The sequence below is a fragment of the Onychostruthus taczanowskii genome, unplaced genomic scaffold (assembly GCF_017590055.1).
Source record: "Onychostruthus taczanowskii isolate IOZ18803 unplaced genomic scaffold, ASM1759005v1 scaffold23, whole genome shotgun sequence".
Taxonomy (NCBI): domain Eukaryota; kingdom Metazoa; phylum Chordata; class Aves; order Passeriformes; family Passeridae; genus Onychostruthus; species Onychostruthus taczanowskii.
Window position 1 is genome coordinate 5,947,382 of NW_024499573.1, and position 13,553 is coordinate 5,960,934.

The following is a 13,553-nucleotide window of genomic DNA, read 5'->3' on the forward strand; positions in this document are numbered from 1 at the left end:
GTTCAGAAGTTCACTGAACTTACATGTTGTCTGTAATAAAGTCTGCAGTATCTACACAAAAAGCCACAAGCTCAAGAAGATAAGCCACACTGCCATCAACTCTAATGTAACCAACAGAGTGAATTTCATTCTATAAAGCTAAAATTTGAGAAAAAAATGATTTTGCTTTCTTATGGATTAAGACCTTACATTTACACTTCATATACAGTATCTCAAATCATTCTTACTGGAGGACTAAATGTGAGGAAAATACAACATAAAATTTTGGCATGACATCTTTTTAGCACAGAAGTCACCGCTCTTTTCCAAAGTCAGACACTTATTTCTGGCACTTTGTTTTAAGAATGCAGTCAATAAAACAAAGTAACTTTCATGCATACATTCTGATGGTTAGGGGTAATTTAAAAGCATTTAGGACTCATTCTTTCACCCTCTCTCAATTTTCTAGTCAAGAAGTAGAAAGAAAGTGTCCTGCAGCAGAGTCATTCAGCAGCAAAAAGACATTAGGGTGAACACCCAGACATTAGTCTGAACTTCATTAAAAAAATAACTAAACACAGCACATGATCTTAAAGGAAGAGTTTTATTTTCCAAATAAGGGTCTTTAAATATAAACCAAGAGATTTTTGGTAGGGCTCCTTTTGTTTGTTTTTCATGGGACTTTTGCTTGGGTTTATTTCAGTTTGAGATTTTGGTGGGGATTTTGTAAAAAAAATTTTGGGGGGGTCTTTTTTGGGTTATTTTTTTGGTGGTTTTTGTTTGCTTGTTTTTGTTTGGTTTGGGGGTTTCTTTTGTTTTGTTTTTTGGATGTGGAATTTTTTTAAACACATCATTTCTGTTAAAAAAAACCCCAAAACTTTGACAATTCCTTTTGAGTCTGCCTTAAACTACCCTCACAGAATAACAAGCACAAGCATCCAGAGACTTATTTGCCTCACCTGTGAAAGCATGTAGCTTCGCCATTTTTTGCCACCTGCCAATGTTACGCTGTTTCTTGTTAAACTCAGTTTCTTCTACAGCAATGATCTCGGAGATTGGTACAAAACAGTTTTCTGTATGAACACAAGATCTTACATGTTAGAATCTTCAAACATCACCTGAATGATTATTTCTATACCTAATATGATACAGACATATGATTAGAGCAGTTGCTCAATAAGCACAACCAAGAGCATAACTAGAAATTTTCTGAATATTTTCAATTTTCTTTTGTCTTTAGTCAAAAATAATCCACATAATAACTCACATAATCCATGGCCACCTACCAACTACCCAAAACAGTATTTTAAATGCCTATGATTTCTCAGAAAATAAGGTATTTCATGTATAAAAATATTTTTGCATGAAGCAACAAAATACAGTAACATTATTTCAGAGTAATTAAACTGCCCCTTCTCTGAGGCCTAGTCCAGATACTTGACAGTGAATAGCACAAGCTATTTCAAAGAATGTGCAACTAAATCTAGAACACAGACTACAAAGGCTATTTGTTATTCTCAAGTAAGTATCTGGCTTATGAAAGAAAGGCATTCATATGAATTCTTAAGATTTTAAATCCCACTAAGCTTTTAAAGTTTAGTATCTCTTAAGAGAATTCTATATGTTACGTTTATGTACTGTGAAATATTTTCCTCATATCAGCTTCAAAACTACTCTTTTTTAAGAATTAAAGGCCTCTTGTTCTCAGACTATGAAATAATTTCCTTCAACCTCATTCTCTTTTCTCTTATAGCTCCTAAACATCATCTCAGACTTCTTAACTCCTGTCAAATTGAAGACTTTTGTCTCATCTTCATTACTGATTTCAACACTGTTCTGTTGTTACTTCATCTCAAAAAAGTGAAACTTAAAATGCATGCTTTGTATTTAAGTACAAGCAAGTACTCTCTGTACGCGTACACCTGTAAAAAAGATTTATATTATTACAATAATACAATCTTATGTAAATAATCTCTTATATAAGAATTATAATAAACTTGCTTCTTTCACATATACAAAGGGAGTGATACCAAGATATTCGACACATTAAAATACAGACAATGATACCACTGTTACTGGGGTTTATTCTACATTTCATTTTCCTCACTATCTTGCAGCAATACAATGGAAGTGGTGAGAAATGTAAAATGAGTGAAAAGCTCCCCTGACGTCTTCACAGTGATGACTGCAATTCATTTATCACTAATCCACTTTTATTATTTTTTCCCATCCTATTTAACTGGTTTAGTCAAAAGAGTCTTTACATATTATCACATGTATTGACAATTTGTGGACTACTTACTCAAGGGGTTTTGGTATTTGACATGATTTACACTCGTTTAGTAATTTTACCTTCCCTGAATTTTTTAGCATGATTCAAAAGAAATGCAGCCTTCAAACTTTACTCTGAGGTCATTTAGGAATCTGGCTGTCTTTCAATGTTTCAACTTAAAACCAAATTTCACAGCCTATAATAATTGCATTTACTATGCTCAAGGCATGACAGGGAAGTGCAGTAGTCACATAATGTGGTTATAAAGATCCAGGAGCAGAGATAAACTCTAAGATGTCTGATACTGTATGTACTTACTGTACATACACACATGTAAGACTTATCTAGTACTGGACAGTAACAGTCATTTGGTCTTCCTAACAGAGACAAGATCTGCCAATATGATTAACCTACACATTTATCCAAGGAAAAAGAAATACAGAACAGAGATGGAACAATAAAGGAAAGGAAGTACATTCTTTAATCTTTCTTTCCCAAAACTGCTTTTACTTATTTTTCTATTGGCTCTGCCACTGACCCATATGTCAAAATATGAAAGAAAGCTTGTTGCATCTATGAAGACTGCACTTAAATGGTAATTTATTTTGCTACTCCTCAAAAACATGCTGTAAAACTTAGAAACTACATTTAGATCAACATTTAAATGACAGTGCTCTAAATAACATTTTTGGAAATAGTTGTACATAGTGTACACTTATTAGCATGTATGCTGGGAGCAGCAACTGAAGTAATTGTCTTACTAGGCATTTTTTTATATAATAAAGCTGTTCAACTGTACAGATAGCTGATCGATTTTAAAGTACTTCCAAATCTATCACTGAAAGCACTTCTTTGGAGTATATACTTCAGCACACATTACACAGCTTCTATTAACCTTGAAACCACTTATAAGCTCTTCTAATTCTGTGTTCCCTCTCTGACAGTTGCATGACTCTTTTGATTTTCCAGCAAATCTCTTCAGGAGGGGAAAAAAACCCAAAGGAATAAAAATGAAGAACAGATCCCACTCTCTATCTGTAAACTTTTGGCTTTGGTGAACGTCTGAGGATTTTCTGCTCTGGGAATACCAGCTCTGCCAATGACACCCCTCAGTACCACATAGCACCATTAAAGCATCGAGCAATGAAGAATTGTGTTTCCTGGGCTGCTGGGGGTCCACTCTGGCCAGCTATAGACCCGTGCCCACAAGATACTTCACAGAGGAAGGTAAAAGATTAGAGAAGCGCTCTCCTCCACGTGGGAAACGTTATCCTTTATTCCAAGACACACATCAGGGGGACAAACTCATGGGGGAAAAGAGGGCGTTCCCTGGCAGCAGGGAGCTTTTATACGCCGGGATGGGGACAGAGGGAGAGGTCCACAGCCAATGGGACAGCAGTGAGGAGTGTGAGGGGAGGGGTAACCCAGGGGAGAGACCACCAGGTGGTACCGGCATAGGTGAGGGAAAGGCCATGGGATAGGGAAAAGGGGTAACAAACCACGTGATATAACATAAGCTATACAAAACTATTCTGTGCAAATTCCCAATCACCCAGTGCAAGAGAACAACTAAACTGGTGCACCACAAGAAAGCAACTCCACTGTCCTGACAGCATTCTCCAGTCTCAAGGCAGTCACACACTACTGAACCCAGTAACTGCAGATGGCCAGAAGGATGCAGAGCTGTCTCAAATAACATGTGTTATTCAGAACATTCCCTACCACTTGTAACAACAAATTCTAATGTGCTTGAATAGAACTCAAGAATTTCTATCAGTCCAAATATCTCTATCACTGTTTGACTTACTGCTACAGAGAATATTGTTTCATCACATTGCAAACCAACTACTCACCCCTCCCCCTTTTCCCCAGGAGGAAGCTTTCAATGTGAAGCAGAGACCTTCAGTACAAGCACAAGAGTCCTGTTCCTATGAACACAACGCCCTCATCTGCCATTTAGTCACCAAAACCTGCCCCACAAAAAATAGCACTAACCCAGCCTCTCTTGAAGCTTCACATATGCACTAATTATAGTCCTTTCCCACAGCTACTTTTCTAGGATTTACCCTATTATCAAGTAGCATGAGACATTTATTTCACTAACATAGCATGAAGGTGTTCACTCAAAGGCCTTCAGCTTTATGTGTTTCTCCCAAAACATGGAAAACCTTATTGCCACATTAACAAAACAAACATACACCAAAAAAGTTGCTTACACCAGTACTACAAGATTAACATTAATGAAAAAAGGTTGAAATATGGGCTCAGACAATATCAAATGAAGAACTTTACTTGGCTCAGTCCAATCTATTCAACCAAGTGGCACACAACAGCTTCTAGACAAAATTTTCACCATGGTCAATGGTTAGCATATTAGAGACAAAGAGCTGACCATCCAGAGAAGCTAGATGAAAGGGCATGGCAAAAATAAGAGTAAAAAGGTAAAAAGCTGTGAAAAAGCCAAACAAAACACACAGTAAACAGGTGACAGTCTTCTCAGCACTCTGGCTGTGCCAGTCATTACTCATGCTGGGTCACAGTGCTGTTAATCTTAACATTCTTCTTAAAAGCAAACTGATAAATCAGCAGAACGCTGGATTAGATGCACACTACTTTTCCCACATTAAGCAAGTGGGAGAGGGGAAAAAAACCCCACAGAAACAAAACCAAGGTAAGCACATTAACAGTGGGCTTTCTTTGTGCAAAATGCAGCCAGCAGTTGGGAAGTGCGTTTTTCTGTGTTAAGAAAAGACACTGGTGTGTCACTGCTGTCTGCCACTCCCACAGAACGCTTCCTGAGTTTATGAACACTCACTCAGAACTCCAGTCAAGACTTGTTCATTCATCACTGCCAGCTACGTATCCTACAGACTAAACTTCCCCCTCACAAATGAGTTAGCTCAAGGCAACACAGACCTATGCACAATCACAAAAACATTGCTGATCACGGCATTTGGTTTATTCTTAAAACTCAGCTCAGGCCCACAGTAGGCATTTAGAATTAATTTAAACTTTTAGCATATTCTCATGACTTAATATCAACAAGTAAAAAGCTGGGATATAGGTTTAAAGAAAAAGTGTATTTCGGTCACTTTGAAAATTAACTTGCTCTTAGAGCCCACATGAAAAGTCAAGCTTTCAGGTTTAAAATTTGCCTTCACCTAAAAGCAAGAAAACAGGAATACTTTCTATCAGAAGGTACATGGTATTATACCAATCATGCACTATAGAAAGCTGTGCTTAACAAACTCTAGAGTAAGAGAAGGTAGGATATAGAGCAGAATCAATGACAATTGAGGGGGAAGGGGGAAGAAAAAAGGTATCACAATTGATTTAAATCCTGTGGAGGAGTCACAAACATCCAAAGACCATGATTTCACCATGTATAGCCATGTATAAGGAAATTTCCTCCTTTTATTTTAAAGTAAATCTTCAAGTACTCTGTAAACCAACAGACCAGTTTCTACTATGATCACAGAGCTACTTCACCACATGAATCTGAATCAAAGCACAGCAATTTGAACTTGGGTAAACTTGAATATTTAAATCATACTATTGAATGTCTTCCCATTGTTTCTTCTGAACTTCCAAATAAAATTTTTCCTGCCCAACTATGAATATTTCAATGATAAAGCAGAGAGCAAGATGTACTTATTCACCTTTAGAGGGGAAATGAATTGTTTAACGGAGTGTGCATTTCTGTTTGAAAAATGTATCTTCCAGAAGACAACACACTCCAAAGAGGCAATGCCTGCTGCAGCAATTGCTCCCCACATCCTACCATCCTACTCTGTAATGCAGTGGGCATTGCCTATAGAGAAACATGGCTCACATTTCTGCACACGCCCACTGCCAGATGGGAATGACTGATGACAAATGACCTTGACTAAGGATGTGCCAAAACTCTGCAAGCACCAGGTGCCGGACAGACCTTTCTGCCAAGCTGGCCCACCCTCTGCTAAGCACCCTGTTTATCAAAGTGAGCTTTCTTTAGAATCCACCAGAATGACAGCAGTGTTGTGAACACTAGTACTGAGGCTTGCTCAGGCGTTTCTTTTGGAAAGGACACATGGAAGAGAATTCTGAAATACAAAAGCTTAAAGAAAGCATACGCCGTAAGTGAATGCATACAGTTCATGGTCTAGTTTGGTCATCCCCTTCATGTTTGTACTTTAGAAAAAAAAAATCCTAAAAAATGACAGGAGAATCTCATTCTGCATTTGTAATGCCTTTAGTACCAGGCACAATGGCACAATAAAACCTTAGCCAATGCTTCTGAAATACCTTTAAGGAAATAAGTATAATATACACTCTGCTCTGAGTTTAATACAAAAAGTTTTATCATGGGTTACTTGAGAAAAACAATTTAGCTGACCAGCTTTGCATATGCTATTTATGATTAATGACTGAGTCGCATGGAAAAATGCAACAAGGTTGAAAAATAATGTTCATCAGAAAAAATTAAGATGAAGGCATCCCTAGGAGAAAAAGATTCATAGCTGAAAGTAACAGAGAAACACACGAAAATTTACAGGTAAAGATTTTCCATGTAAGTTCAAACATGTCTAACCATCAAAGAACAGGAAACTGGAACCTGATTACACTGAAGAGAGAACTTGAAACTATGATGCTGTTAAACAAAGTCTAACAGTAGGAAATTGTGTTTCAGAATTTAAAAATACACCATGACTTGAACAAACATTTGATGTTTTTGTTGTTGTTGGTATCTTCCAAATAACAGCATTAAAAAGAATTCTTCTGAATTAATACTTCTGCATTTTGACAAACTGAGATTTAAATATATACATACATACATCTATACATATATGTATATAAATATCACTGTACAGAGATGAGAAAACAGAAGAATCTCCCCATACTATCTAAACCTGTACTTTCCTGGACAATGGGACAAAGTCTGTGTTGTTTCCTATCTGTTCCTGATTTTGAATGCAACAGGGAAAGTAAACATTTCAACACTTCTACAGTATACCTAGCTATAGCTCTAGTTCTGTATATGTCAAAGTCTGAAAACCTTGAAAAAACATATACCAAACAATTTTTATTTATATACCTAAATTCAAGATAGTAATAAATGCTCTGAAAATAAGCAGTCTGAGTTTTTTACAATTTAAAGACAACTGGTTCACTGTAATAGCTACCTACTAAACAAGAAATATAGCACTTTTATACTCCATAATTTAGTCTGTATTTAGACACAGTGTAGTCATGTAGTCAAAGGCTAAATGGTAGAAAGATACCAATCCTGGTCAAGCAACTCTTTTGAAATTATATGCTTCTAACTAACCACCTTCCATATTATTAAGTTTATTTATATATTGTCATGTATGCCGCTCATATTTCCAAAATAATTGTAGAGAACACAATGAATCATCACAGGTCTTAAAAAGAGCTTGGAGACAAAAGGGCAGCAATAATACAAAACTGTGACGAAATTAAAGCTTGAGTGCAGGGAACACATGAATTAATGAGTGTGTTGAGAAGAGAAGGTACATTATCTATTGTATTGAGCCCTACATAAATTACACCTGTGACTCCAGAACACTTAAGCATTTCTTTTTCTTCTCTTTTCTCTTGTGATTTCACATGATGTTTTCCAAAATATTGCGAATAGCTGTGCTACAAGACGGCAGCTGCACTCTGTAACCACACTTGCCTCTTACAGCATCTCCAGCTGGGTATTACTTCAGAAACTGCCTCATCTACAACTCATACTGAACTCTAATTTACTGTGTCCCATTCTCCTTCCACCACTCCCAGCATTCTGACATTGGGAACATGCTTCAGGGCAGGTGCATATACCATTTGGTCTACCAGGAGCAAGTCAAGAAAACTTACAACTTAAAAAGTAGTAAAAATTCTCAACTGCAAGAAGCTGTAAACTTTAGAGTGCTCATGAGAGAGCTAGTGTGAATCTGTGGTGCTTGGTCTAAAGGAATTCATCAGACAGGAGAATGGCACTCCCCTTGAACTTGCTCTAAGCCTACACATCAGTCTCCTAGTGACTCTGCAAAGGCATTTTAGAAGGATTTTACACAATTCAACCAAATTATCTCCAAAGTAAGAGCTACATTACCTAGGAGGAGAAATTATCCCAAAAGGCCTTGAAACTTTCTATTTTAAATTTAAGATCCAGGTACCTTTACCTGGACTGATTTCATTTAATTTTGAAAAGTATACAGCCTATTTTTCATAACAATGTTTTAAGTTCAGCAGCATTAAAGAATCAATTTGTCCTTAAAGTCTAAAGTTCCTTTAACTCAGAAAAGTTCAGGAGTTTTTGATTACTTTTTTCATCAGTATTGTCGATAAACACTAGATTATGTCAAACTACTTGCACAATAGCAAGGGAAGGATAACAAACTTTATTTTTATATTATGAATAAGAAGGGTTGTACTTAAAACATAATCAAATCTCAGTTATGTAAACTGTCACACCAAATTCTTACAATTCTTGAGTTCTCTTTCCCCTTTTTCCCTCACCTTCTTGAAAAAAGCCTCAGGCCAATAAGATATTATGATAAAAATCTGAAAAATATTTAACAAAGGTACTTGGTAAGAATGGAAGAACTATTTAACTATTTAAGTTTGGGGACTTGCCAGGGATTAGAAACATCTATATTCAAACCTTTCTCAGATAAAACTTCTGGTCAGCCTTTCTATTATTAGTGTTTCACTGTCTCAGATTCTGCAACCTCTAAAATGGGGATGACAGCAGTTTTCAACTCTAAAGCAGCTGCTGTGAAAAAAAGGACATTACACATTCTCAAATGTTCACATAATGTTAATATGGCTACATTAACAATGGGAATAATTACTATATAAAACCACCAAAGTCAAAGTCCCTGAAAAAATACCTCTCAAAAGTACACTAGAAAGTTTGGTATGCAAAGTTTGATAGCCTCATAAGTTAATCTGTTTTTTTCAGGTGCTTTCATCAGTAACTTCTCATACTGGCAATTTTGTATACACTATTCTAACTGCACAAAAAGGGAACTATAGAAATCTTTGTTACCACATTGCAAACTAGTAGCCTATATTAAATATTTCCAAACCAGTAAATCTAAAAAGTTAAACTTCCTTTGTAAAATTTCCACTAAGCCCCTGAGAAAGCTAAGAGTTTTTTAAAAAGCTCAAAAAAAAACCCCAACACAAACAACAAAAGCAGTCATTGCCTGAGACACTGCCTCAGTAGGAAAGCGTTTTTAACCACAAGTCTTGTTGTAACTAAAATAAAAAAACCTAAACTGCTTTTAAAGTTTTGTAAGTCTCTCATGTACTGCTACGATTACTTTAAATATATTACAAACTACACGCTTCTCCGTAGTGGCGACGCCAAGAAACAAAGGGGCTCAGCCGAACAAATCTGCGTTTTGCCCGGCCAGCTGCGGGGCCAGGTGTGCGCCCCGTGCCACCAGCGGCACGCTCGGCACAGATGCTCGGCCGGGCTGCCCGCGACACGCGGGACGCGCTGCGCTGGCTGCCAGGGGCTGCGCCTCAGCGACAGCAGCTCCCGCCTTTGTTTCGGAAGGCACAGCCCGACCAGCGCTCAGCACAGCCGGCGGCTGCCGAGCACCGTCCGGCCCGCATCGCCCCTCTCCGAGCGCCCTGCCCGGCCCCGCGTGGGACCGGGCCGCCCTCCGCCCGTCGGACTCTGAACCCGGAGGCGCCGCACAGGCGCCCGAGGGCAGGAAGCGCTCACGCCGACGGAGCTCTCCGGATGCTCTACGAGCCCCGGGCGCGGAGAGTCCGCCGCGGGCGCCGGGGCAGCGCTGGCCGCAGGCCGCCCCCGCCGGGACCCGTTCAGCTCTGCTCTGAACCTTGTAATATACACATATTTAGTTCACATTTTACAAGAGGGAATAGAGCAAGGGGGAATAACTTTAAATTGCAAGAGGGTAGCTTTAGATGAGATATTAGGAAGAAATTCCTTACTGTGGGGGTGGTGAGACATTGCAACAGGTTGTCCAGAGAAGCTGTGGATGCTCCATTCCTGGAAGGGTTCAAAGCCAGGTTGGATGGGGCTCTGAATAGCTCCATCTAGTGGAAAGTGTCCCTGCCCATGGCAGGGGGGTTGGAAATAGGTGATCTTTAATGTTCTGTCCAACCTATTCCGTTCTGTGATTCTGTGATTTCTTCTTCTGGAAACAACTGAGCTAGGCACTGTCATCCAAGTTACATGTTGAAGATAGTCTTCCTGTACAACAAATACTAGTTGTCATCTATCACAGTTATTCCAATAGTCTTTCCTCTGGGCTTAAAAGACACGATATTACCTTTATTGGTGAACAAACCTAGGTATACCACACTTCCACAATTTCAAGGAATATTTTGTCCACTGTTTTGTTCTTTACATTTTTTGATCTGTCCCTCCACAAACACCTGTAGAGCTCTTTATACTGAGACTTAAAGTTTGTTGCAAAAATCCATTGTGAACAATAGTCTGCCAAGTGCAGTTCTGAGCAGTAGTTAATATCTCCTTGTATCTTGCCACCTACGTCATCTCTTATCATTCATCTTGCACTTGGGTGGTGTAGTGGGTTGACCCTGTTTGGATGCCAGGCATCCACAAAAGCCTATTGCTCCTCTCTGTAGCTGGAAAAGGAGAGAAAATGTAACAAGGTGTTCATGATTGAGATAAGGACAGAGAGATCACTCACCAAATACTGTCACAGGCAAAACACACTCAAATTAGAGATAATAATTGAATTTATTACTAAGAAAATTGGAGCAGGATAATGAGAAATAAAGTAAGACCTTAAAAACAATGTCCTCCACCCCTCCCTCATTCCCAGTTCTACCTCCTTCCCCTGCAGAGGCAGGGAAATGGGGCACTGGGGTTACTCAGTCCATCACACATTGCTTCTGCCACAGCAGGGAGAGGAGTCTTTCCCCTGCTCCAGCACAGGCTCCCTCCCACAGGAAGCTTTTGCTTTTGAACCCTTCAGACATGCTCCAAGATTGAATGGATCACTAATACAAAGCTGTTATCTTAAAAATATTACAGAGGGGTACTTATTTATCATTCCTCCAGTGGACAAATGAGATTTAATCTTTTATAGCCTACAGTCACCAGAATCAATATTGTTACACTGTGAACCATGTTAGCTGAAGAAGTAAAAAGTTCATTCCTTTTACCATTCCTGCCTATAATGGTTTCCTTTTATTCTTATTAATTTGAAAAGTTCTTTTTCTTACTTAAGGCTAAAGTCTTGAACTGTAAAATACAGAACTGATAAAATATTCTCTGGTTTGTTAGACGCCTACTAAAGTGTACTAGCACTAGGAATGGCATCCATCCACATTTCTTACTTGTTTGGATAAGAAGAAGCCACTTCTTTCTTCCTTGCACATTTTTTTAATGTTTTGTTCACAGAATTACAGAATGGATAGGATTGGAAGGGATGACAGTGGTCATCTGGTTCAGCCTTCCTACTCAGTCAGGGCCATGCTAGAGCACATTGCACAGAGTTGTACCAAGATGGTTCATGAAAATCTCTGCTGAGGGAAGCTCCACAGCCTCTCTGGGCAACCTGTTCCAGTCCATGGTCAGCTTGACAGTAAAGAAATTCTCCCTCATGTTGAGGTGGAACTTCCTCTGCATCAGTTTCTGCCTGTTGCCTCTTGTCCCATTGCTTGGCATCACTGAGCAGAGCCTGGCTCCGCCTTCTTGGAACCCACCCTTCAGATACTTATATACATTGATGAGGTCTGCTTTTATTCTTGTCTTCTCAAGACTGAAAAGGCCCATCTTCCTCAGTCTTTCCTCATAAGAGAGATTCTCCTGTCCCTTAATCATCTTTGTTGCCCTCCACTTGGTCTGCTCTAGGAGCAACATGTCTCTCTTGTGCTGAGGAGCCCATGATTTGGGATGCTCCATGCTACAGGAATGTCTTGCAGGAATTCTTACCTTTGCTTTGTTGGGTCTGCTCTGATACTCTCTGGTAGATCCCTGAATATCAACATGTGCATCTGTCTCTAAAAAGTAAAGGTCAAATTTGAGCCAACATATTTTTATTTTCAACCAGTTTTAGTACTTTATGTTTTTCTTCCCTCTGTTGTAACAGAGAAATAATTTCTAAAGGATGACTGATTTAGTAGACCAAAGCACACACATCAATTATTGTTTTACTACTTATTACCTAAGCCTGTAATTACCACTGAGGGGACATTACTGTGGATGCAGTGATGCCAGTAAATTGCAGGATTTATTGCCTTGGTGGTAAAGATGTCCCATCACAGGGCTACACCCTGAGAAATGGCATAGTTGTAAAAACACCTAACTTTACTTACAGGTCTAGAGAGGCCACAGGAAAGGTTGCAATAGTAGTTAACTTGGGAATAATAATACATTATGTAACGAGTACAATTCACAATGTCAAATGGGAAGAATGAAGGAAGGTAACACAACTTACAAAGTTTATTGCTATGATCCATTTACTACCTATCTAGAAAACAACATAGTGTTTAAAGCCAAATTTCTCTCCTCAGTGTCTGAGTTTAGAGTAGGTCATTCATCTCAAATGATACCAAGTTAAGTGCTGCAGCTGTTACTCCTGAGGGATGGGGTGCCATCCAGAGGGATCTTGACAGCCTTGAAGAGTGGGCCTTTGCAAACGTCAGTAAGTTCAACATGGGAAGGTGCAAGGTCCCACACCTGGGTGAGGGTAATCACCAGTATCAATACAGGATGAGGGATGAAGGCATTGGGAGCAGCCCTGAGGAGAAGGATTTGGGGGTGCTGGTGGATGAAAAATTGAACATGACCTGGCAATGTGTTCTTCCAGGCCAGAATGCCAACTGTATCCTGGGCTAAATCAAAAGACATGTGGCCAGCCTGCCTCACCCTTGGAGATATTTCTCCCCCTTTGCTCTTTTGAGACCCATCTGGAGTGGCGAGACACTGGAACAGGTTGCTCAGAGAAGTTGTGGATGCCCCATCCCTAGAAGCGTTTGAGGCCAGGTTGGATGGGGCTTTGAGCAGCCTGGTGTAGTGGAAGGTTACCCTGTCCATTGCAGGAAATCATTCTATGACTCTGAGATCTCTATGAAAGTACTTAACTCTAGCAACTCTGTTATACTGAACAGGATCATTACATGATAATGCAGGCAGTCAGTTAAGGAGCTCTTCTAAGCAGGTGCATCTATCTAATCAACAGCAGCAGAGACATATTCTTCAGCATGACCTGCATTACCAAACTATTGATTTAAATCATTAGGAACTCCAGCTATCACTCTTCCAAATCTCTTGCATGTGTACTTCTTCATTAGGATCCTGCAA

At 39.2% G+C, this 13,553-nt stretch overlaps 1 protein-coding gene across 2 annotated transcripts in view; it reads right to left on the reverse strand.

The window, feature by feature from the left end:
- The window catches only part of CERK (ceramide kinase), a 33,367-nt gene extending 32,270 nt beyond the window's left edge, over window positions 1–1,097 (reverse strand). The window contains exon 1 of one of the 2 annotated variants that reach the window (XM_041405381.1): window positions 939–1,097. In XM_041405381.1, the coding sequence (XP_041261315.1) occupies window positions 939–963 (25 nt within the window). In that variant the 5' untranslated portion in view covers window positions 964–1,097. The remainder of the gene's footprint in view (window positions 1–938) is intronic. The other variant, XM_041405380.1, reaches the window with a different exon arrangement.
- Window positions 1,098–13,553: the final 12,456 nt, after the last annotated feature.